Source organism: Panthera onca, chromosome D3 (assembly GCF_046562875.1).
Source record: "Panthera onca isolate mPanOnc1 chromosome D3, mPanOnc1 haplotype 2, whole genome shotgun sequence".
Taxonomy (NCBI): domain Eukaryota; kingdom Metazoa; phylum Chordata; class Mammalia; order Carnivora; family Felidae; genus Panthera; species Panthera onca.
This window is the reverse complement of record NC_138350.1, coordinates 93,001,775-93,025,753: the sequence shown is the minus strand read 5'-3', so window position 1 is coordinate 93,025,753 and position 23,979 is coordinate 93,001,775. Positions and strand designations below refer to the sequence as shown.

Below are 23,979 nucleotides of genomic sequence, written 5' to 3'. Positions count from 1 at the left end.
TCAGTGCTTGCAAAGGCTGAGGAGCCGGGTCCACAGCAGAACTAGGGAGGGAACATTCTGAGAAAGGAGTATCAGTGTTAAACGCCCTGAAGAGACACCGGACAGCATTAAGACACACACCAGGACGAAGATGTCCACATCGTGACTGTGGGTGGTGCTTTCCAAGGCACACACGTTTGTCAGAACTCGCCAAACCATGCAGTTAAAATGCGTATCTGGTACCGGCAGACCACCAACTAACGAGGACACGGCCACCAAACTTGGTGATTTAGGGCTGCTGGTGGCCTTTCCAGAGGACCCTGTGGCAGAGCACCGCAGCGAGGCAGAGAGGAGCACGTGGCTGGTCCCCGGGCACCCGCCCTGCGGCCCGGCCCTGTGCCCCCAGCACCATCCGGTCACCGGGGGGCTCTGCACGTCACCTGCGCAGAGCAACCCAGGCTAAGGGAGGCGTGCCATCCAGTGTGACAGCCGGTGTCACGGCAGCCGGCCTCCCTAGGACCTCGCCATGCCACTCCATGGCCACTCAGTTCCCACGTGCTCCACCAGTGGTGGGACCCCCGAGTGCTGCCGGAGGTCCCCCCGACACGGGGGCTCCCTCGGCTTAGACCAGCCTGCCATTCGCCACCTCTGCCTCTTCTTTCTATCTGAACCCATATCCGGAGCCACACCTCCTCCCGGAAGTCCTCTCAGCTCCCACCGCACTGCGTGAAACGCATACGCGCTCCGCCGAGCCATCCCGTGAAGGCCCAGAAGACACAGAGTCCTTGCTCTGTCAACTTGTTTCCAAGTCCCAGGCAAAGCCTAGCTGCCAGCAGGCAACCGGGAGGCAGGGAGGGACGAAGGGGCACAGGGGTGGGGGCACACACTCTAACCACTCCACACGCCCTTGGCAACGTGGCCTGAACGTGTACCTTTCTCTACAAAGTCTTCTCTCTACAGATGACATTAAAAGTCATGTAACTTTCTGTGCCGCAAGGAGCTTTGCCTGTCTTATTCCACAGAGCAGATCAGGGCTCAGTCACTTGCTGCGTTTGCTCCCCACGGGAAACTGGGCCTGGAGACGCCTCCAGCTGTCACAACCTGGGGGCAGCTACTGGCATTGACAGGGAGGGGCCTACTGGGCACAGGATACGCCCTTGCAAACCCCAGGGCAGGTGATGAGCACACGGGGTGTCAGCTTAGGAGCCCTTCCTGGTGGACTATCCAAGGCCACGTGCCTCAGCAGCATCCATCCACCCCCAAGAAGAAGGCAGTCGGTGACAGCCAGGAAGCAGGTGCAGGGGGCCCTGCTCTCAAAGGCACTTGGGATGACTCGAATGACCCCAAACACCTGAAAAGAATATTTAACGTTGAACAACGACTGGCACACGAAACGGACACCACACAAAGCTTCTATGAGGACCCCCTCTGTGGCGACACTACACGTTGCCATCACGTGACACGTGTAAGAGCTACGTGAATGACTCACAAATCAGCCTAACCCCCCCACGAGATGCCTTCGTTCCAAAACTCGACACCTCTCTCTGATGTAAAAGAGTCACCCATAGCGTTCAAAGCTCAACACTCCCTATTGTGAATACGAACAGAGAATTTTCCTATTTACTAAATTTAGACACGAGGTCTCCACCTAAATCCACCCTGGCGATGTCTGTCACGTTACACCCGACACAGACGTGGGATCAGCACAGGCGGGTGAGTCCACACAGCAGGGGGAGGAGGTATACCATCATCTGAGGCAAAACCAAATGCCCCTCAATCTTCTCAGACGACCCAAGTCAGAAAACACTAACGTGCCGCCATCTAGCAAAGTGGCCCCCAAGCCAAGCGACGTGACAGTAGAAACCCACCACTTGTAAATCCATACAGGGTGCCGAGGCCACACCTGCCAGGCGAAGGGGGGGAAGTGATTAAAAACACAACACGGTCTCCACACACAAGGGAGGAGCCACGTGCCTTCGAAAGACGTTTCCGGCAAACGCTGACCGAGGCTGAGGTAAAGAGATGCCGCGTGCGGCCGCCGAGCCACCCCAGCTGGTGGTGTGCCCCTCAAGACAGTTTCTGGAGTTTGCTGCAGCCCAGGAAGGAGAGCAGGAGAGCTGCACACCGGACCGGACCACACGGGACACACACACACTGCACACACAGCACATGTGCCCGAGTGCAGCACATGACGACTTGTGACTGTCACAAAGGACGGAGACGTGTGGCCAAGGCAACGAGCTGTCTGTCCCCCACCCCCTTCCCATTCGGCCACACCAACACTCACATGTGGCCCAGGGGACAGCAGCTCGGAAACATCTCGTCTAAATTAAAAGGAGGATAAAGAGACCCTATTTTCTGTCTGAATTAAAAGGTCACTCAGAACTGTCTTGCGGGGTCAGAGCGGAGCTCAACATTATCGGTGGACTTCTTCCGCATCTTTACAAGGGCTAAAAGGATTCTCAAAAAAAGTAACGGATGGCCGAGAGAGGGAAAGAGTATTTTTAAGAGGTAACAGTAATGCCCTTTTTCGGTACATGATTTCATCTGCAGACACTGATGCGAGAGGGATGAAAGGCAGGCAGTGACCCTACCGTTTCTACCCTCAACCCAACAAAGAGCCAACACCACCACACCCGGCGGGGAGGGGCATGCTGTGACCTCTAGAGAAAACACTTCACCCGGGAGACCAGCCCCAGAATGTCAAGTCAGTCACCAGTAAATGCTAACTTTCCTGGTTTGTCCTTGAAAAAAATCCATAGGAAAATCACGACGCGATTCCTAAAGAAGTAATTTTTCCCGAAATACACAAATATCGAATTCTTCCTGAAATTTTTGCACACATCAGCTTTTGTGTCTGCTCTGACGGGAAGGTCCGAGGGCACAGGAAGAGCACAGCGTGAGGAAGCCGGGCACCCTGACTCTCTGCTGGCGGAGCCAGCGCTATCGCAGGCTGGGTCTCACCTTCCGTCTTCCCGCGACAGGCCAGGGCGGCTCACAGCCCTCCGCCAAGCTCTAAACACGGAGCTCAGCACACAAGCGCGATGGGCAAAACGTCACTTGTGCGCCCGGATCTCGGTTCCTAAATGTCAGTCTCCGTTAAAAGGAAGCACAATTTCTTGGAGAATGGGGTGATTCCAGAGCCGGGGAGCAAGAGCCTAAATACCATTTGTGTCAGAAAACACGGCCACGCGCCGACCCAAGGGCCTCACCAGAGGAGTCAGCGTGAGGGGCTCCCGCGGGCCAAACCTGGGACAACCGGAGCACTGAGAAAAAATGGTAGTAGTGGATTACAACCCATTGAATAGAACAAGAATCCCAGATGCTACACTATTAAATTAAGGGTTCTTACAGTAGAAAGCCAACCAGAAATGGAGAAGGAACGACGAAAGGCTTGAGAACATCACCACTGGACAATCCTGATAAAAAACAGGAAATTCAGACAAGAGTCCTCAAGATGCCAAAAATGATGGGCGGCCATTTGATGAGAGAATTTAAGATATTTACTGAGTAATAAAGTATCTCTCACAAGATGCTGAACGATTACGACAGGAAAATTTGTAACATTTCACCGGAACAGACGAGAATGGGACAGACCGAGGCTACCTGTCGCCCGACAGGCCTGCTCGGGACACGCACAGGTACCCAGGCAAGCCCTGGCCAAATGCACACGGCGATCGGAACGGAGTCAGTCTGCAAAACCACCAGCTGACGAGAAGAAAACGGAGGACCAGACAGGAGCACCGCTCGAGGCCAGAGATCCAGGGGCTCAGACGGCTGAGCCTGACACAGGACCTGTGTTCTTTCGCTTCCAAGGACATTACTGGCCCATCAGGGGAATCCGAAGAGCAGAAAATAGCCCGGCACGGATGTTATTTCTGATTCTGGCCGCTGCACCGTGGTTAGGTGAGAAAATGTTATTCTGAGGAGACATCTGCAACGTCCTCGACTTGAGGAAGACACCGCGTGTGAGGAAGAAGGGCGAGCAGCCGTGGCAGCGTCCTGAGCGTTAGGAGAGCCGCGTGACACCCGGAGGAGAATTCCTGGCACTATTCCTGCACCTTTTCTCTAGGTCTGGAATTACGTCCGAAAAGAAGCAAGAGAGTACCCTTGCTTTGATGGCGAATACCGCCGGAGCGGGGCAGGTGCCGGCGACGAGGCGGAGCGGCGGTGGCGGCCACAGCGTCACCCGCTGTCGTTCAGGCTGGGCGCTCGCTGAAGTCAGAGCGGGGACACAGCTACTTCACACAACCTCGGCCACCTGTGGCCTGGTGACGGAGCGTGTGGTTGGAAGAGACAGAACCCACAGCATCCGAAGAAACTAAAACAGGAAGACTATCCACTCTCAGTGCCCGCGGCAACCTAGAGTCAGCCACTCAGGTTCCGCGAAGAATTCCTTCTAGAATTCTCTCAAAACTGTATGAGCTTCCAGTGGGTCGACTACGATTTATTAGACAAAACTCCATTCCTCTAACGTGTTTCAAAAGCAAGTGCTCCCCTGTACCGCCGGGCTCAACAGGCTGGGAAGGACTCACAGAATTTCAGCGTCGTCTCCAGTCTGCGCCTCAGAGGGCCACCAAGGTCTTCAAGGCAGCACGCCAGCAATCGTAACTGCTTCTGGTCTTACAAAGCAATAGCCCCCTCCCCACCCCCCACCCCGGTCTCCCCATGTTGGTCCTGCCCCACCACCAGACTTGTTCCCTGAGTATTTCACACATCTACCCCTGCAGACTTCAACGCCTCCCAGTGAATGACAACGGACATAAAAGGAGACGGGTGGGAAAGAAGGACATCAGGTAAAGTAACAATTAATAGACTGAATTTCTGACGGCCGCTTGTCCTAATGTTTTCAAGTCAAAATAATTGTAATCCACGTGAAAGTTACAAAGACAGATGTGTACTCTCATTCTGTCTCCCTCCCCACACCGCCACCCCCTGGATGAAAGGTGGCCTAAGGAGAGAGCAGCAGGGAGGAGGATGTAAACGTGAAGCCTCGACAAGGCAGCGTGCTCGGCGTGCCAAAGCCCCTTGGGACCCCAGCACCCTCCCTACCTGAGAAGAAAGGATTCGGTTCCTACCTCTACCTGACAGCAAGCACAAAAACGTTCCTCCTACTATCGGCCAAAACGATAATCTAGTGATGAATTCAGGCACACCCAGAAGCACTATTTCTAAGTCCCTAGAACTGACTGTTCGCTGCCTGAGAATAGCCACGGACGTGGATGGGACGAACCCTGCTGACACCAGCGAGGATGAAAACAAGGACAACGTCGAGCAGGTGAGCCTGGCTGTGCCGGTGCCTCACCTGTGCCCACTCACCCCTGCGCGCCAGGAGCAACACTGTCATCGGGTCCGCAAAGAGCCTTATGATGAACCACGGCAGTAAGACACCCTAAACCCCAAATGCCAAAAACACAAAAAAAGAAAAACTCCCTACTGAGAACTTGTCATCAGGTACGTTTCTTCGCTGACTGGTGAGATTAACGTGTTGGGTTACTCTGATTTGCTAGTCTGGCGGATGGGATCAAAGCATTACACATGGAGCTTCTCACTGACTAGTCCCTGGCCCGCCTGGGCCCTAATGGCTTTTTGTGTACAATGGGAGGAACAGAAAGACCAGGGCCTGACCTGTCTGGGCCTCAGTGGCCCTCTTTGTATAATCAGAGGAAGACAAGGACACGAAGAGCCCTCCACTTTAGGAACTTTCTACACAGCCTTCTACACCAGCACTGGGCTTCACCTCCACAACTATGGGCTCATGAGTTTATACGCCCAAGCGGCGGTCAGGTCAACTCTGACTTCAAAGTAATGAGGACAGCAAACCACAGTGTGCCATATACACACAGCCCAGTGAGCTCCTCCCTTCCAAAGGAGGCCGGCCAGACGGCTCCGGGGAGGGTGCAGCCCCGAGGCAGCTCCCATCCCACCCTGTCCATGCTCACTGGGCAGGCGCGGGCACCTTACCCATAGGCCACGGACCAGAGTGCCGTCTCCAAACAACGAGTGGGGAGAAGTGCACACAGGAGGAGGCTCCTGGGGTTGGGATGGAGGCCAGTCCTAGCCCATCCTATGGAAGGGGAGCAGATTCTCAACAGATGCAGAGGCAGTGCAAGCCACAAGGAGAGGGGCAGAGACCAGAGCACATAGCACAACTAGAGGGCCAGACTGTGCCCAAGGGGACCAGCACCTGACATGTCCCATGGCCCTCGCAGAAGGAAGCTGTGAGCCAACCACTACAGCAGGAAGCAGGAATGGTCACCTGCCCCGGTTTCTGTTCCAGACAATAAAAACAACCACATGAGTCATGTGTATGTACACACCATACCCACACACCAGCCCAATCTCAGAGCACAACACTGGTAAAGTCACACACGAGGTGTGGGTGGACAGGTTCGCCCCCTAAAAAGAGAAAGGCCCCTTTATGTGATTAAAACGGAGATAACCAACAGCTAGAGTCTATCTGAGGAAAGCATACTAGTATATCTACTATTTTGTTACCCTAAACTAACTGGGCTGCGGCTGGGTGGCACCCCCCTGAGCTATGATGCAGAACTGCACCCGGCTTTACAACCGCGTTTCTCAAGGTTTACGAGAAGCTGAAGATGTGCACCCCACCCCCAGCAGTTTACACTGCGATGACCAGCGTGGAGCGTGCCTGATCGTCCCGTGCTCACTGGGCAGTTAACTTACAGACGCGGAGTCCTGCTGGGGGGGGGGGGGGCACCTATCACAGAAGAACAGAATCCGCCTACTTCCTAAAACTGCAATTTTGCCAGCTGAAAACGTTTTAAGTCATGTTTCGGAACGGTTAAATCACCACGAGTAGTGACTATCGTCCAGCTTTAGAAAGACACGCAGATGCACAACTGCGGTGTGACCCACCCACCAAAGTTCTCCCCGAGCTGTCCCTCTAGCTTCGGCACCGGGGACCCCTTCCTGCCCAGTGCCCGGCCCCGGACCCCTCCAGATCCCGCTCCTCCGACCCCACTCACCCAGGGGCCACCACCTGGCCCGGCTGCGCGCACAGCTCCCGCACCACGCCGGCGCGCTCGGACCTCAGCCTTCGCTCGGCTCGCACACAGCCCCCGGAGCCAGCGCGGGCAGGGGCGGGACCGGCGGGCGGCGCGGAAGCGGCGGCCTCACACACGGCCAGCACGGAGCCGATACGCACGGCCGCGCCCGCCGCCACCTTCCACTCGAGCAGGCGCAGCGGCCCGGGGCCCGGGCAGCGCACCTCGGCCACGGCCACCGGCGGGCCGCCCTCGGCGGGAAGGGGGCCCGCTGAAGGCGCCTCCATCGCGGCCGGGCGGGGTCGCTGTGGAAAGGGAGGCCGGGCGGGGCGCTCAGGGCCCGGTCCCCATCGCGGACGGGCGAGCGGGCCGGCGACCCCGGCCCAGGCAGTGAAGGCGACGGCGCTGCAATTCGCGCTCCGGCACCGGCTTCCACCCGCCGCCCGGCCCGCGCCAACTTCCGGGACAGCGTCTGACGTCGCGTGACGCTACGTGCGTGCGCCGCGGGGCCCGTGTGTAAACACACGCCTACGCGCAACCCGGAGAAGCGGCTGCGCCGGCCGCGGATGCCTGCCGCGTCCGGGGCCGAAACATGTTGTTGGCCCGGCCCGGCGGGAACAGCGTGGCCTCGCCCCATGTGCCCCGGCGGCGTGGGGCTGCGGGTCCCGGCGTGCAGCGCGCGCCGCTGCCCAAAAACCCCGGCATGCACTGCGAATCTCCACCCCTCCCGGCGCGCCCCCCCCGTCCCAGAACTCCCTTGGTGCGCGGAGGCCTAGGGTCGTTAAACTATGAGTCCCAGCATGCAGCGCGGGCTGCTCCCCGCAGCCCAGTCACGTGCCGAGGCCCCTTTTGGAGACTGCGAGTCCCGGCATGCAACGCGGATATCCGGGCGCTGCGGGCCCGGCATGCCGTTCGCCACCCGGGGTCAGAGGGCGGTGGGCGTCCCGCCCAGGTCGTTGCCGGACTGCGGGGTTGAGGGCGCGGGTTGGGTGCCACCTGGCCGGTGTCCGCGCGTGGGCGGACCCCGCCAGCTGGGCCCCCACGCGCGTGGGGCGGCAGAGGACAGAGGAGCCAGGCAGCCGCGGCGGAGGGGAGGAAGAGCGAGAGCGAGAGCGCGCGGCCGCGGGACCCAGCCCGTACCTGGGCACCCCTCGCTCCGAGTAACAGCATCCCTTCCCCAGGGCGCTCTGTGTGCTAGGACGTAGCACAGTGCTTGGGAAACGTAAAAGGACTGAAATCAGACCACGCTCGTTCTCCAACCCCAGCGGACGTCGTCAGGAGCGCGCTGTAAAGGCGCGGACAGGAGTTGTGTCTTTGCAAAGTCAGCTTTGCTCAGTCGTAAAGCAGTGGTAGCCATTGTAAAGCAGGTTCAGGATTCCAAGCTCAGTGACGTTGCGTTACACGTTGAACTTGGCTTCCTGCAAGTCACGTAAAGTGACAAAAGAGAACAAGGGATAAGAAGTTTATGCGCCAACTGCAAAGCCGGTTGAGATGAAGCCTGGGTCTGGTTCGAAATGCGTCAGCGGTCCACGCACGCCGCTCACTCTTCGAGCGGAGCAAGCATCCCCTCCGTTCGGAGAGCCATGGGGCCGAGAGCCGTGGAGCCTCCCGGGGCAGCGCTCAAGCCCTCAGACGTCGGTTTTATTTGGGCGCGGGGGGGGGGGGGGGGGAGCACCAGCGTCTGGAGAATCTGGAGGTTGGTTGCGGAACTCCTACTTTTCACAGGAATTTAATCAGCCTTAGGTCTTTCCAGACCTCCTCCGGTTCTTGTGATTCTCGGCGCCTGGTTCTTCCAGGTTCCGTGGCCTTGTGGGTTCTCAGGCCTTAGTTCTGCCAGTCCGTGCTGGTTTGGGTGAGCTCTGCTCTCGGCTGCTTTCCTGATTGTATCACAACTTGGCATGAGTGACGCCGTCTTGCAGATTGTATCACAACTTGGCGTGAGTGACGCCGTCTTGCACTCTGGAGAACTAAGTCAGAAATCAGCAACAGAAGGAAACCGGGGAAAGTCACAGTTGTGTGGACATTAAGCAGCGGTCCTCCGTAACTAACGGGGCAAGGAGAGAATGATGAGAAATAAGATGCTTGTGAATGAAAATAAAAACCTATACTAAAGCTTGTGTGCTCCCTGATAATGCAGCGCATAGAGGGAAATTTATGACAAAAACCCCATATTAAAAAAAAAGATATCTGGAATCTAGCCTTTGGCCATAAGAAATGAGAAAAGCAAACTAAAAAAGCAGAAACAAAAATATTGATTAGGGCAGGAATAAATAGAAAGCAGAAAAGCAGTGGGGAAAAACTTACAAAACCAAAAGTTGGTTTTTTGAAAAGATTAACACACGACAAAACTTTAGCTGCATTGACCAGGTTAAAAAAAAAAAAAAAAGAGGAAAACTCTAATTACCGAAATCAGGAAAGTGAAAAGAGCACTACTGACTTCGCGAAATTAAAATGATAAGGGAAAAATATAAAAACTGTGCCAACAGACTAGATAATTTAAGTGAAATGGATAAAGTTCTGGAAAAACCAAAATACAGAAATTGAAGAAGAAATAGAAAATGCGAGTAGACCTGTAACATATATAGAACTATTGCCACTTTTTTCTGAGTGTTATAAAAGGCCTCGTGGACTCCAGAACTTTCAAAGAGGGTGTTCTACGTCAGTACTTTCTCACTCCTTGGTCCCCACCTCTGATCCTGCTAGTGGTCTCTAGAAGCTTCTTTCAAAGCTCCTGAGTCCTCAGTCGTGGTCAGGTGTTGAAGGAAGCCACACTCCTCAGCAAGATAGAGCTATTGTGGTTTTTCCTCTGGTTATCCGAGAAGCAGATACACCTCCCTAAAAAGTATCATTTTTCTAGAATTAATACAGTCTAGCCTTGGGGTGAAAGCGTACGTTTTCTACTAACATGACTTTGATCCTGGTCCTTAGAAAATACCAACACGTTTTTCATATTGTTGCCATGAGGGGCTGCCGGCTCTACCCAACCCTACTGTGCAGGACAAGAGCCACACGGTGTGGACTCCATCTTACGTACCTTGCAGTGGTGGCATTTTTATATTTTTCCGATGGCCGATGAAAGGAAGCGACCCTGCCTCCTCACTGTCCTCGGGCCACTCCAGCTGTCACGAAATGTGCTTTTTCGGGGTCTGGCAATTGCAAGTTCTCCAGCCCCCGCCCTCCCCAGATGTACCCAGTCCTAGAAGCCTCAGGAGGTCAACCTGCAGTGTTCCAGGTGCTATCTCAAGGAGATCCCCGGGACTCACTTCGTGGGCCCCCCAGCCTCCTGCGTAGGTCTGACGGGCCTGGTGCTCTCCGTGGGGCTTCTACAAAAACACATCACACGGCGCCCAGGATTGTTTTCACTGGTGTGCCGGACGCTGTGTATCCAAAAAGCACGGAGCTAGAACAGCCTTTCTCTGGTAGGCACACGGGGCGAGGGGCTGGTCGCCTGATCGCAGTCAGCCTGATCTGGGGCAGGTGGAGGCCGAGGTCCGGCTCAGTCCGCTTCTGGTTTCAGAGTATCTCCGAGGTGAGACGTGCCGCGTGCTCTCGTAGGCCCTTCTTGTTCGTGAGGGGTCGTTTAGTCGGCAGTTACCACAACTGCAGGAGATCTACCGCGTTCTTGCAAGCCTGGCCACACGGCCAGGACGCGCATGCTTCCCTAGCACCAAGCAGATGCCCTGTATTTGGGGCTCCTTTGTTTCTGGTCGATCACATCAGCACCCCCGCCCCGACCCCTCGAGTATCTTCCCTTCTGTGTCTCCACCTTCTCAGACGTGGGCCAGACTCGCCAACTGCCTCACGGATGGAAGGGGCCGCGATGACAGTGTGCTGAAGAGCGGCTCTCCCCTCTTCGGGATTTCCTCCCTTTCGGCCCTCTTAGTTTCTAGAACTTTCCGGTGTCTTTTAAGACACCATGTTCGCAAAATTGCCCATTTCCCCCATATTCTTGCAACAGGAGCGATGGCTGGTTTCTGCCTACCTCACCCCCACTGGAAGGCCACAAATGGGTTTCTAACAGGAAGCGGGGAAACGGGACGAGGCACGAGGACCGTCACGGTGGGGGCTCTGGGGGGACCCCTTAATGGAACGCTTTGTGACAAAAATGGGAACAGGACTAGGATGTTTAAAAGTTGCTGACGTCACCGGTCAAAATTCTGACTTGGGTTTTGGAGGGGACCCGAGGCCAGGAGTTTTGCTCACCGGGTTGTTCCGACATGCGGCAAGGTTTGAGAACCACCTTTGCGGGCCGGGGGTCGTTACTCTGTGTTTTTGAGCGAACGTGCGAGCTTCTGTGATCCGTGCTTAGGGCTTCGGCACTGCCGGCCGCCGAGGGCAGAGCGAGCCTGGAGGTAGAGACCCCACTCCTGGGCCATCTCGACAGATGGCAGCGGTCGCAGGGAGACTCGCTGAGTCACAACCACCAGGTCTTGTCGCTCGCTGGGCACATTAGTGAGAAGGAGGAGACCAAACTGGCCCCTGGAAGAAGACACATTACCGGGAAGGGAGACCATGAGCTCCCTTGGCGTCTGTCAGGTCTGAGCTGCACGGACACGTGGTAGAGGCCGCCAGCGGGTGGGACAGCGGGGTTGGGGTGCAGATTCCTGGGGACACCCGGCAGGGAAGATGGCACTAAGGGCAGCGTTTCTCGTGCGGGAAAGGTGGCCACAGCGATGTAGGCAGAGAAGGGAGCGACCGGCAGGGAGCGGCCAGTGGGGTCCGGGGCTGTGGCGAGTTCCAGTGAGATCCGGGCTGATGTCGCCCGCAGGGAGGGAGCTGGCCGGCTGCTGCGGTCTTTCTGTCTCACAGACAGGAGTGGGGGCCAGGGAGCGCAGGCGGGCATCAGAGATACTTCTTACCCAGTGCTAACATCTAATAGCCTTTACTTGGATCCCTTCCTTCGTTCTTTTTCCCCCCATTACAAATTAGTGAAGTGAGTGGATTCCAAAATCTGTGTGTAATCCTAAAATGAGCCCCTCGGCCAACCTAAATCTACAGCATTGTGAATATCGTTACGGCTACCTGTGCTCCCGTCAATCCCATCCCACCCCGATTCCCTCGACGTGCTGTTTGTCACGCTTCCTTTATGTGGGGTTTTACCGCGTGTGTGCGTGTGGATGCGGTTATGCTTGCTCTCGCGGTTTGCAAACATGCATCACACGTGTAGGTTGTTGCTTCCTTTGTCTGTGAATGGCTTTCTCATTCATCATGACGTATCCAGAATTCATCCACATTGCTTTATGTGGTTATAGTTTGTTCACTGTGACTTCTCTATGACAGCTCACTGTGGGGGTGTGACAGGATGTATTTAGCATTCTCTTGGACACTGGGGTTGTTTTGGATTCTTAGGAAAAGTGCTGCATGTTTCCTGGTGCCTCTGAGCTGGCGTCCGAGGGTGGAGCTGCTGAATCCCAGCACAGGTGATGCAGATAGGGGGCAACCCCAACCCCTTCCCTGCAGCGGCTGCCTCAGCGTGCACGCCCACCACGCCCTCGGCAGCTCTGTGCCACGCTTCCTACTCTCTGCCAATGTGGGTGATGGTCTGTGTGACAACCAAAATGGTAACACGATCCCGTGCAGTAACGTGCAGGTTAGCTTGCATTCTTCCAGTAGCCACTCGGGCTAAGTCATTTTTCCTACTGTTTACTTGCCTTTCGTCTGCAGTGCCTATCCGTGCTTCTCGATCACTTGTCTATTGGGTTGTTTGTTTTCTTATGGATTTGTATAGTTCCGTATGGCTTCCGAACACCTTTGTTGTTTACGTGTTACCCACATCATCGACCAATGTTTGGCTTGTCTTTTAAAAAATGTTTTTAAAATGTTTCTTTTTGAGAGAGAGAGACACAGCGTGAGCAGGGGAGGAGCAGAGAGATAGAGAGAGAGAGAGAGGGACACAGAATCCGAAGCAGCTCCAGGCTCTGAGCTGTCAGCACAGAGCCGGACGCGGAGCTCGAGCTCACGAGCTGTGAGATCATGACCTGAGCTGAAGTCAGACGCTTAACCGACTGAGCCACCCAGGCGCCCCTGGCTTGTCTTTTTTATTTCCTTTATGAAATCTTTTGATCAACAGAATTTCTTAATTTTAGAAATGTATTGCCCAGCTTGAGATCATAAAGATAGCTTCCTTTTTAACTTCTAAAAATCTGTAAATCTTTGCTTTTCACAGTTAGGTCCTTAAATTAGAAGTGGATGTTTTGTATGTAGCGTAAGGTGGGTGATGAGACTTCTTTCCCATGAGGTGACCAGTCGTTCCAGCCCCATGTACGGGAGAACTTACCCCGTGCTCCTGATCTGTGATGCGTCTCTGGCATACAGTAGGCCCCATTAAGTGCGCAAGCCTGCTTTGGACATTCTGTCCTGTTTCTGTGATGCATCTGAGGTTTGGCAGGTCCCCATAAATGCACGAGCCTGTTTTAGGTGATCTGTTCTGGTTTATGGTTGCACTGTGCCAATTGCTGTCGCTTCGCGGTAAGTCGTGGTATCTGGGAAGTTTCTTCACAAGCTTTGTGGATATTCTGGGCCTTCGTTGTTTTGTAAATTTTAGAATTAGTGTGTCGGATTTATTGGCAAAACCTGGTAGCGTTTTGATCAGAACTGCATGGAATCTATAAGTCAATTTGGGGTGAAGTGACATCTTTGTGACTTGAGTCGTCCCGTCCACAAACACAGTTAGTCAATCACTCCATTTATCTAGCCTGTCTTTAATGTCTTTCAGTGAGATTTTTATAATTTTCCCCATATATGACTCGCACATTAAAAACGTTTATTTATTTTGAGAGACAGCCTGAGTGCAAGTGGGGGAGGGGCAGAGCGAGAGAGGGAGAGAGAGAGAGAGAGACAGAGACAGAGACAGAGAATCCCAAGCAGGCTCCATGCTGTCAGTGCAGAGCCTGACTTGGGGACTTTTCTCCATCTTTTTATTGTTGACTTAAATTAACCTCATTAGGGTTAAATACAATACTCTGATACTACTTTTTTGAAATTTAAGGCAATTGGCACAATTCCAATATAGGGTTAATATGTGCTTTCAAAGAGTGTGTATCCTTTCCTTATTTGATGCAGGGTTCCGTATTTACCCAATAAATCGGGCTTGTTGAATGTGTCCGTCAAATCTCCTAGGCTTACATATTTTTCTGATCGACTAAGCAGTGGTTGAGAAAGATAAGTTGAAATCTCTTGGATGGTTGTGAATTTGCCAGTTTCTCCCTGGAGTTTTGTTACCTGCATGTGTGTGTGGTGTGTGTGTTTGTGTTCATTTGTGTGTGTGTGTGTGTGTGTGTGTGTGTGTGTGCATAGAGAGAGTGGGGGGAGGGCTGTTACTAGAGGAATTCACATTTAGAATTTTTATATCCTTGATGAAATGAACCTTTTTCATTGTGTGGAGCCCTCTGTACCCTGAATGATGCTTATCATTTTTTTTATTAAAAACACTTTTTTTTAATGTTTATTTGTTTTTGAGAGAGAGAGCAGAGTGCGAGCTGGAGAGGGGCAGAGAGAGAGGGAGACACAGAATCCGAAGCAGTCTCCAGGCTCTGAGCCGTCAGCACAGAGCCCACAGAGCCGTCAGCACAGAGCCCAATGTGGGGCTCGAACTCACAAACCGTGAGATCATGACCTGAGCCGAAGTCGGACGCTTAGCTGACTGAGCCCCCCAGGCGCCCCAAGGCTTATGTCTTAAAACATGTTTTGTTTGAAGTACTACGATGGTCGTAACTTTCTTTTAAAAAATGCTTGCCTGGCATATTCTGTTTACTGTTAGCGTTTGTATACCTTAAGTTTACATATTTATCTTATAAACGCAGTCTGGCTTAGACTTTTACGACTTAGTCTCATAATCTCTATCTTTTAGCTTCTCAGTCCAGCATGCTTATATTTAACCTCATGTTCCTATGGGTATATTTTCTCCTCTATCATCTCTTTTCCCCTCTGGTGATATATTGAAATCTGCTTTCCTATCTTTATTTTATTTTTTCTTACTCCACTTTTATTCTTTTGATTATCACCATTGAAATTTTACTTGGTGTTCTTAACTTCGTAAGTGTGGAGCTAAGATTCCAACCAGTTTCTTTGCAAACAATACACGGCCTTAAAATACGGCTCCTCTCTAGATTTACATACTACGATTGTCCGGTATTTTGGTTCTGTGTTCTTATGTCCCCGCATTAGGTACTGTTATGATTTTATAGACCGTGTTTGTTTTGATTTAACATATATTTACCAGTTTATTTGCTCACCATGTTTTCTTATGTTTCATGTCTCAGTCTTTTCAAGTAAGAAACCATTAGTTAGGAAAGAGAAACATTCCAGTGGAAGGGAACTGGTTCTGTTAAAACAACGGATATCTAACATATATCTAAACTATCTGTGTGATGTGTCACGACCTGTGATGCGACGCTTACACAAACTCTGCTGCACGTGAGCCAATCATAACCTGCTCACGGGACTGGCGCCCCCTTCTTGGACCGCACCCTCGCAGTCCCAACCCACGCTCACACACCCGGTGGCATCTCCCAGGGGGCCTTTTATATGAACCTTTCCGGGAGCACTTCCTAGCACTTCGGAGCAACGAGGTAATCACGGCATCAGAAATAGGCCGTGACCCTTCCCGCTTCTTTTCTTCACTGTCGTGCTTCCCGGGGATGGAGATGCGGTCAAGTCTGGGGCTGGCTCCGCCGGAGTATCTGTGGGATTACGATTCTCGCGACAGCCCGCAGAGTTAGAAGACTCTCTCAGATTCTCACTGGGTGTATTGATTACAGCAGGCAGACGTGACATTGAAGTCTTGTACTGTTTGAGTCTTCCCCTCTGGCTTAGGTTTAGCTTTTTTAATTACTATTTCGAGTCAGGTGTTGAGGAAACATATTTTAGAGTGAATCTGATGCTCTGAGTCACAGGTTTTCATTTAAAGGCCCACTTTATTGGGTTTAGAACGAGACAGTAAGCCTTTCTCCCAGCTGGAGAGTTTGCAGGCAGCTCGTGGCTCATGTGGGAAAAGTACATATTTTGGGGAAAGTAAGCATTAAACTTGTTTGACTTTACATCAGGAGATGCGTGTAAAAAAGGCTTTTAAAAGAAGACTCTAGGCTTTATAGACTGAATGTGGTTAGTCCGCGCAGCTTATGAGAGGGCTTTTCTGTTTATTAAAACAATTCCTATGGGATATTACTGCTAATTTATTTGATGATTGGTTTAAAAAGACTTTATCATTTAGAGATGTGTGCTGAAATATTTACAGATGAAAGAATACGGTTCCTGGGATCGACTTCCGCAGACTCTGGCAGAAGGAGTGGTAGGTGTGCCCGGAGCGAGAGCAGTAAAGAACATCATTCTGCACACGTTCTGAAAACTTTCATAATAAAAAATGTTAAATGTCATGTTAGAGGAAATAATCTTCCTGTACGAATTCCACATGTAATTTATGTACAAATTACCTTCTAATTTGCTTCTCCTCTCACGACTGCCAAGTTTCCATTACAGCCACTGGAAAGAGTTTCTAAAAAACAGGTCCCAAGATGAGCATCTTAGGGTGATTGAAAACAGAGAACGGGGTGGAGTCATTGCCTGTCAATTCATTCTCTGTTTTGAATCCAGCACAAGGTAGGTATGAGGGTACACTGCAGGGTTGACAGAGTCCTCAGTAGAAAGAAATCTCTCTCCAGTGACTCTTTACGATGTTGTTTTGTGTTACGTTTTATCACGAGGACCATGAACACCCCCGATTGCAAGTTCTAACCCACTGACCTGCGTGTCTGTCCTTACGCGAACACCAGCTGGCCTTGACTGCTGCAGCTTTACAGCGAGTTTGAAATCCGATAGTGTAAATTCTCTAACTTTGTTCTCTTTCAAAATCGTCCTGGCTATTCTAATAGGATCACTTTGTCAATTTCTACAAAAAACATGCCAGGATTTTGGTAGTGATTGTATCAAATCTATAGCAGTTTGCAGGGAACTGAAATATAAATAATGCTGAATCTTTCCGTCTGTGAACACGGAATGTCTCTTGATTTATTTAAATCTTCCGCAATTTCTCTCGGCGACGCTTTGTAGTCCGGAGTGAACAAATCCTGCACTTCTTTCGTTACATTTCATGCTAAGTATTTTATTACTTTTGATGCTATTATAAATGGAATTGTTTTCTTAATTTAATTTTCAGGTTGTTGATACTGTGTGAAAATCGGATTGGTTGTTTTGCAGAATGATCTCGTATCCTGCGGTCTTGTGAAGATAATCTCATTTATTAGTTCTGGTTGTCGTTTTTTGTTTTGGTTTTTTGTGGAAGTCTTAGAATTTTCTCTACATAGACTCAGGTCATCTGTAAATAGTTTTATTTCTTCTTTTCAATATTTGTGGTTTAATTTCTCCTGCTTTCTCTCATTCCCTCCCTTTCCTCCTTTCTCTGAAGGGATGTGGCCATTGCTCTGACTGAAGCCCCCACACAATGCTGAGGAGAGGTGAGGTACAGTTTGAGGGGGGAAGGCACTCAAGTCTTCAAAAACTATCAAAAACTGTCGTGATGGGAGCCTGTAGGCTATTCGTTTTTACGTGTCCTTTACCAGGTTGAGGACATTCCTCTCTTTTCCTGGCCTATTGAGAGTTGCTCCTTAAAAAACTATGAATAGATATGCGATTTTGTCAATCATATTTTTCCACATCTACTGATTGATCGATTTTCAGATACTCACCCAGTCTACACTCCCGGGATCAATTCCGACTGGTCATGGCTTACGATCCTTTTTATATGCTTTCGGATTCGGTTTGCTGACATTTTGTGAAGGGTTTTGTGTCAGTGTTCATCGGCGATGCTATGTGAAGCTTTCCCGTGATGTTCTGTCTGGCTTCGGCCTCGGGGTGATTCACACGGGCCATTTCCGAGGCCCCGGTTTCCCCACAGGAACTTCGATACTCAGCAAAGACACGAGACGGTGGGTTTCGTTTGGCTCATTCGTGTCTTCGTAGCCGCTTGTCCATTCGTCTTCATCGGCACAAGGCTGTCCGTGACGTTCCCATACCGCCCTGTCCGTGTCTGTGGTTGGGAGAGACCCCTCCTCTCCGATCGTCGGCTTTGCAGTCGGATCTCCTCTCTTTTCTCTTGGTCGCAGCTCAGGGTCTCTGGGTCTTAGCACCGCTGACGTCGTGGGGGCGGCCCCACACGTGACAGCCTCGCTGACACGTGAGTGGACCTGCAGGGGTGAGGTGTGTTTAGGACCAACCCCTGTGGAGGGGAGGGGGGGACGTGAGACCTGTCCCGGGCTGTCAGGGCTGTCCCCAAATGCTGCTGGCGTTTTCCTACCTGCCCCGCTTAGACCGCAGGTGTGGGTCCCTGGGGCCGTGGGTCCCTGTGGGTGTGGGTCCCCTGTGGCTGAGGCACTGGGGCCGGAGGGGCTCACGCGGCTCGGGCTGGAGCAGGGCGGCTAAGCCCTCCCGGGGGCAGATGGGGGGCCGGTGCTTCTGTCTCTCCAACGAGGGCCCTTTCTCTCGGAAGCTTACACACGAGGAAAACTAGCAGGGCCCTGAAGACACAAGCTGTGACAGTGGCAGGTTCTCTCCAGATCTCAGGGCCGTGTTTCCAATGTGTTTTTGTGGGATCACGCGCCCCCCCCCCCCTTGCTGGACAAAGAGAGACTGGTGGTGTCCTCCCTCCCCGAAAATGTGCTGTGCGCACGCGGCCCTGTTTTCCCCTGTGCCCACACCTGTAGCTGTGTGAGGCCGGGGCTGCGTCTCAGCTGGAAAATTAACACTTGAATCCTAAATAATAATAATTATTGTTGCTGGTTATTTTGAATCCGCTGACAAGGACCTTTACAAAATAATTGCACTGATCCATCCCCTATGAGTTACAGGGGAAGGTTCTGGAGTTGGTGTGTGACGAGAACATTAGCGGGGATTCTGTAACGGTATTCTGTTTAGCGAGGGTAATTGTGAGGAGTATGTCATGTTAAAGCGCCTGACGTAGCGTCTCGCACTAACTAACACATGGTTTCCATCAAGCGGCAAACGTTTCTTAGCCTCCCCTTAGAATAAAAATCATAATTTAACCACACCCACAAAGTCCGCCGCGAAGCCAGAGCAAAGGCGTGTGCTGCACATTTCCCATCTGTGCTTTTGCCGCTTGAAAGCACGTTGTAGGCAGAGCGAGAGCCTGAAAAAGAAACAACTTTTCAGAATGTCGGCTAGAAGACTCTGGGGAAATGGTGTCTAATAGGAGCCGTGGATGTGGTTTACAAACACACAAATAAAAAACCCATTTCTACGTTTAAGACTTCCGGCCCCTGGAATATAGACCCGATATCCACAAGACAGAGCACAGACAAGGACACCCTCGCCATGCTGTAGACGGTTTAACGTCCCAGAAGAAGGTGAGGATAGTTTTCTCTTTCTGCTCTGCTGGATACTTCCACGGGACTTCTTTTGTAAAAACTGAGATGTAACTTGTGCCGTGTGATTCGTCCTTTCAGAGCGGACGGTTCAGTGGGTTTTAGTACCGTCACAAAGTCACGCAACCGTCACCGCCAGCGCGGGCGCTTTTTCATCCCCCTCCCCCTCCCCAAAGGAACCCCCAGGCCCTCACCGGGGCAGGGCTCACGCCCCAGTGTGATGAGAGGTGACCACCACCAGATGGAGACATTCCTCCAGCAGATTCCGCCGGCCCCGTGCTGCGTGGGGCTGTCCCGGGAGCACCGAGGTTGGTGGGCTTCCGCGGGCTTCTCCGAGGGCAGGCACTTTCTCCAAGACAGTTTCCCAAAGTTGCTACGCTGGATCCTTCGGTTGTCCAAGAGGCTCTTTAGGTAGCATTTGGACAAACGTTCTTAATTTTTACTTACTATGTAGTTACTATGTGTTTGAATGTGTGATAGAAAAAAAGCCACATTAAGCCGGTGGTAGTATTTATTTTACTTAGGCTAAGGCTAAGTTAAAAAAATAATTGGGGCTCCCGGGTGGCTCAGTCGTTTGAACGTTTGGCTCTTGATTTCGGCTCAGGTCGTGATCCCGGGGTCATGAGATTGAGCCGTAGGTCAGGCTCTGTGCCGATCATGGAGCCTGCTTGGGATTCTCTCTGTCCCTCTCTGCCCCTTCCCAGGTTGCACACGTGCTCGCTCGCTCTCAAAATAATTTAAAAGATGATTAACATCTATTAAATAGCTGATAGCACAAGTGACATGTGGACATGGCCACCGTCACGTGGGGTGCTCAAGCATCTGAGGTTTGGGGACGGTGCTGGGAGAAGGATTGCGGGAGGCCTCGGTAAAAATCCCTTAAACGCAGGGAGAAGGGGGATTCCGTTTTCAGAAACGTGTAGAAATCATCCTCCCTCCTGCTGGTCAGCAGGGAATGATTCCAACTCCTTTGCTCTTCTCCCAGCCTCTGAAGCGAGAGGGCTTTGATTTATTTCGTGCTCTTGGAGAGCTGTGCAGGGGAGAGCGGCCCCTCAGTAATTTGGAACTTCCTCATGCTGCTAATGCAATCAGGAAGCTGGCCCTTTATAGAATTAGAGGCTCCCGGCGCGTGCTTGGAGTTCCTAACCCTGTCACTCCGCGCACAGTAGGAACGTGGGGGGTGTGGGGAGGCTCTCTGGGGGCAGAGAGCAGCCCGCGGGCTTAGCCAACGACTCTGAAACCTGGAAATCGGGTGTTTGGACATAAACCGCCGTAGGTGAGTCGCTCAGCGTTCTGCAGACTCTTTCTGTGGCGCGCCCTCGCCTCCGCTACCTGCCCGAAGAGTCCTCAGCTCTCAGCGCCTGACCTCATTTTAGTGACAATCCTGTGAGCTGAGAGGTTTTATTACCCCATTTTCTAGATTAGGAAGCTGACATCCAGAGCGGCCGTAACTAAACTGGTTCCTGGAGTGAAGGCATCTGGATTCTGGTCTGTGACGCCACGATTGTCTGGCGGGTTCCACCGTCTCAGGACTGTCTGCACCCAGTGACACAGCGTACCTGCTTGTACGACGCATACGCTCAACCTCCTGTCGTGGTGACCGTCAGCTTTTTGGCGGGAAACCCGAGCCATCGTAGACTTCTCCATGTCACAAAGAGTTGGATTCGGGGGAGGGGATTCACATACTGAGTCATTGCCTTTGTCAGGAGGACAAATTGTGGTGGGATAGAGTCACAGTGCGTAAGGGGGACCTTATTTCCTGCTTGACATGCTTGGGGGGAGGGGGCACCTGGGTGGCTCAGTCGGTTGAGCGTCAGACTCTTGATTTCTGCTCAGGTCATGATCCCAGGGTTGTGAGTTCAGGCCCCACCTCGGGCTCTGTTCTGGCAGCGTGGAGCCTACTTGGTTGGGATTGTGTCTCCCTCTCTCTCTGCTCCTCCCCCACTCATGCTCTTTCTCTCTGTCTCTCTCCCTCTCTCTCTCTCTCAAAATAAATAAACTTAAAAAGAAGAGAAATATTTGTTGAGGACATAAATAAATGAATAAATCAGATAACAGACATAGTATCTGGTCTTAAAGAATGAACAAGGTGATACGATGGGGCATTGCCGAACCAGAGTTTCACACACAAGCTGGCGTGGCCCTGCCGTCATCCATGGTTCTCTCTGGCTGCCAAGGACCCCGCAGGTACGGGAGACCCGCCCCCTAGGTTTCCCTGTCCGTGCTCTTTCCTGCCACCACACGGGGGCACAATTGGACCTTTGAAAATTATGTGTGCAAGATGAAATGTGTTTTCCTGTATTTATAGCATCCACCAAATGAAAAAGGCAAAACCCAGTTTACTACACAGGGAAAGAGAGGAATCAGGCTTTAACGAGAGGGGTGTGCTGTCACCGTGCCCAGGGACGGGGAAGGGGCTGAGGAAGGGCTGGGATCCCCCGGGTGGGGGGGCTGGTCCAGGGTGCCGGGAGCAGCTGATGGCCCGAGCCCCAGTGAAGGGGAGGAGCGGGGCCGTCTGCACGGACCTCGGGTGGGCCGGCTCCCCGATGCCGTCCTGGTCTGCAGCCACCACCCAGTGTGGTTATTGGCGGTGCCTCTGGCACCCCAGAGTGCCTGGTTGAGAGAGCACCCGTGAGCATCCTCGTAAGGGGACGCGGGGGCAGGAGGCCTGCGGGCGAGAACCCTGGGGGCCTAACTGGTACCCGTCACGTGGACCAGGAGAGGACAAACCATCAAAACCAAAGGCAGGGGGGTGTCTGGGGGAAGGCAGATCTGGGGAGCGCGGGGACAGATGAAGGAGACGCCTCAAAGGATCGCAGACGACGCGCGATAGGAGGCTCCCTGTGCTGGGGAGCCTGGAGGTATGAGCCATGCTTCCCGATGTGGACCCTGGATCTCAGAGCCAGGCGGCGTCAGAGAGACTCCAGAACTCGGCCTGCGGCTCACAAGGAAGGACTCCCGTGGGAAGTGCCCACGGCAGACTGTCCCCAGGCTGGGGCCTCACTGAGGAAAAGTGAGACCAGAATGCAGGCCTGGGCCCGGGGAGGTGGCGAGGACACGCAAAACTTCCCTCCCGCCCGCCCCTTCTTCCCCCTTCCTCCCTCCCTCCCTTCCTTCCTCAGTTAATATATCTCAACTAATGAATGAGTTACATTTCACAAACTTGTGTAAAAGTGGCTTAGAGAAATAGGAAATCACATATGAAGATACAGTGAAGGCTGAGTATATTCCCCGAGGAATCAGAAGCAGGGTCTCCAGAAGAGACTTGAATGCTCGCTTCCTGCCAGCTTTACTCACAAAGGTGGACACAGTCCCGTGTCCGGTGATGGATGAGCGCACAGCAAAACGTGGTCCGTCGTGCAACGGAGTGTCATTCAACCTTAAAATGGGTGTTCTTTCGCCTGCTGCAACAGGCACGAAGCTGGAGCACCGTGCTGTGTGAAACGAGGCAGCGGCAGAAGGGTGAACGCCGTGTGGTCCCACGTGTCGGAGGTCCCGGGAGCCATCAGATCATGGAGACCGAAAGCAGGGCTGGGGGAGCAGAGGAGAGGCCGTGTTCAGTGGGGATGGAGTTTCCGTCCTGCAGGTGAACGGAGACGGGTGGTGTGGACAGTCGTGCAGCCTCGTGAAGGAACTTGACGCTTTTGCCACCGACGATGGTCATGGGGCTAGATTATATGTTTTGTGTATTTTACTACGAGTTAACAAGGCGGGAAGGAGTTATGGCTGCAGGAAGACTCCCCCTGCCTGGACGCTTCACTTGGGAATTCTGGGTGTCTCACCGCGGCTGCCTTTGGAGTGAGGGGAGCCCAGGGCACAGGACTCACGGGATCGCGCAGGACTCTCCCGAGGCCCCAGCTCCTCCGGAAGAACCCTGATGCTCTACAGTCGAGGACACAAAATGGGTGGGTTTTGTTTTCACCCCTTTTTTAAATAGGAAGGAGGAATTCAAGAATCACAGTGAGGAGGGCTGGCCGAGCTGAGCTGGTGCTTTTAGGGACAGCAGAGGTGAAGCCCCGTGGCGTGGTGCGGCAGGGCCGTCCTGGGCGTGGGGACACGTCTTGCGTTCTGCACATCACCACGGACCTGCTCTGTGGGCTGTGGGGGCTGCTGACTCTGGGTAGTGAGGCCGGCACATTCCATTCATCCCATGAAAGGAATTATGGCATATTGTAAGCAGATGTCACTCTCTTTTTTCCAAGTCCAGTAAAACCTGTCCCAGTGGTCCCACGCCTCTCCCTCCCACCGACTCCAAGTGGAAAGGTCTCCGGGCCACCAGCAGCCTCTACGTGGCTACCCGCCCTGTGAGCTGATCCGGGACCCTGCTGATCCAAGGACATCCCAGGGTGCCTCCAGGAGGGCGAAGCGGCCTCAGACCCTGTCTCCTCCATCGGGAGATTTCTCGTCGGCCCATGACGCTGGTTTGAGGCCAGGAAAGCCAGGTCAGAACAACACAAATGGCCCAGGAGGGGCCTGGGGACGTAGGGCGAGCCGGCCACCTTCTGTTTGAACAAGAGAAACGCTTCTTACACCAGGCTTCTCAAGAAATGTTACTGTCCAAGTATTTTCACTGCAACTTTGAAGCTTATAAAAACCTTTAGGTTGGAGTTCCTTAT

At 52.8% G+C, this 23,979-nt stretch overlaps 1 protein-coding gene across 4 annotated transcripts in view; it reads right to left on the bottom strand.

Moving 5' to 3' along the window:
• The window catches only part of CTDP1 (CTD phosphatase subunit 1), a 56,960-nt gene extending 49,306 nt beyond the window's left edge, over positions 1 to 7,654 (bottom strand). For 2 of the 4 annotated variants that reach the window (XM_078435102.2, XM_078435100.2), the window contains exon 1: positions 6,972 to 7,653. In XM_078435102.2, coding sequence (XP_078291228.2) covers positions 6,972 to 7,276 — 305 coding nt within the window. In that variant the 5' untranslated portion in view covers positions 7,277 to 7,653. Of the gene's footprint in view, positions 1 to 6,971 lie in introns of all 4 variants that reach the window. The other 2 variants (XM_078435103.2, XM_078435101.2) reach the window with 2 other exon arrangements.
• Positions 7,655 to 23,979: the final 16,325 nt, after the last annotated feature.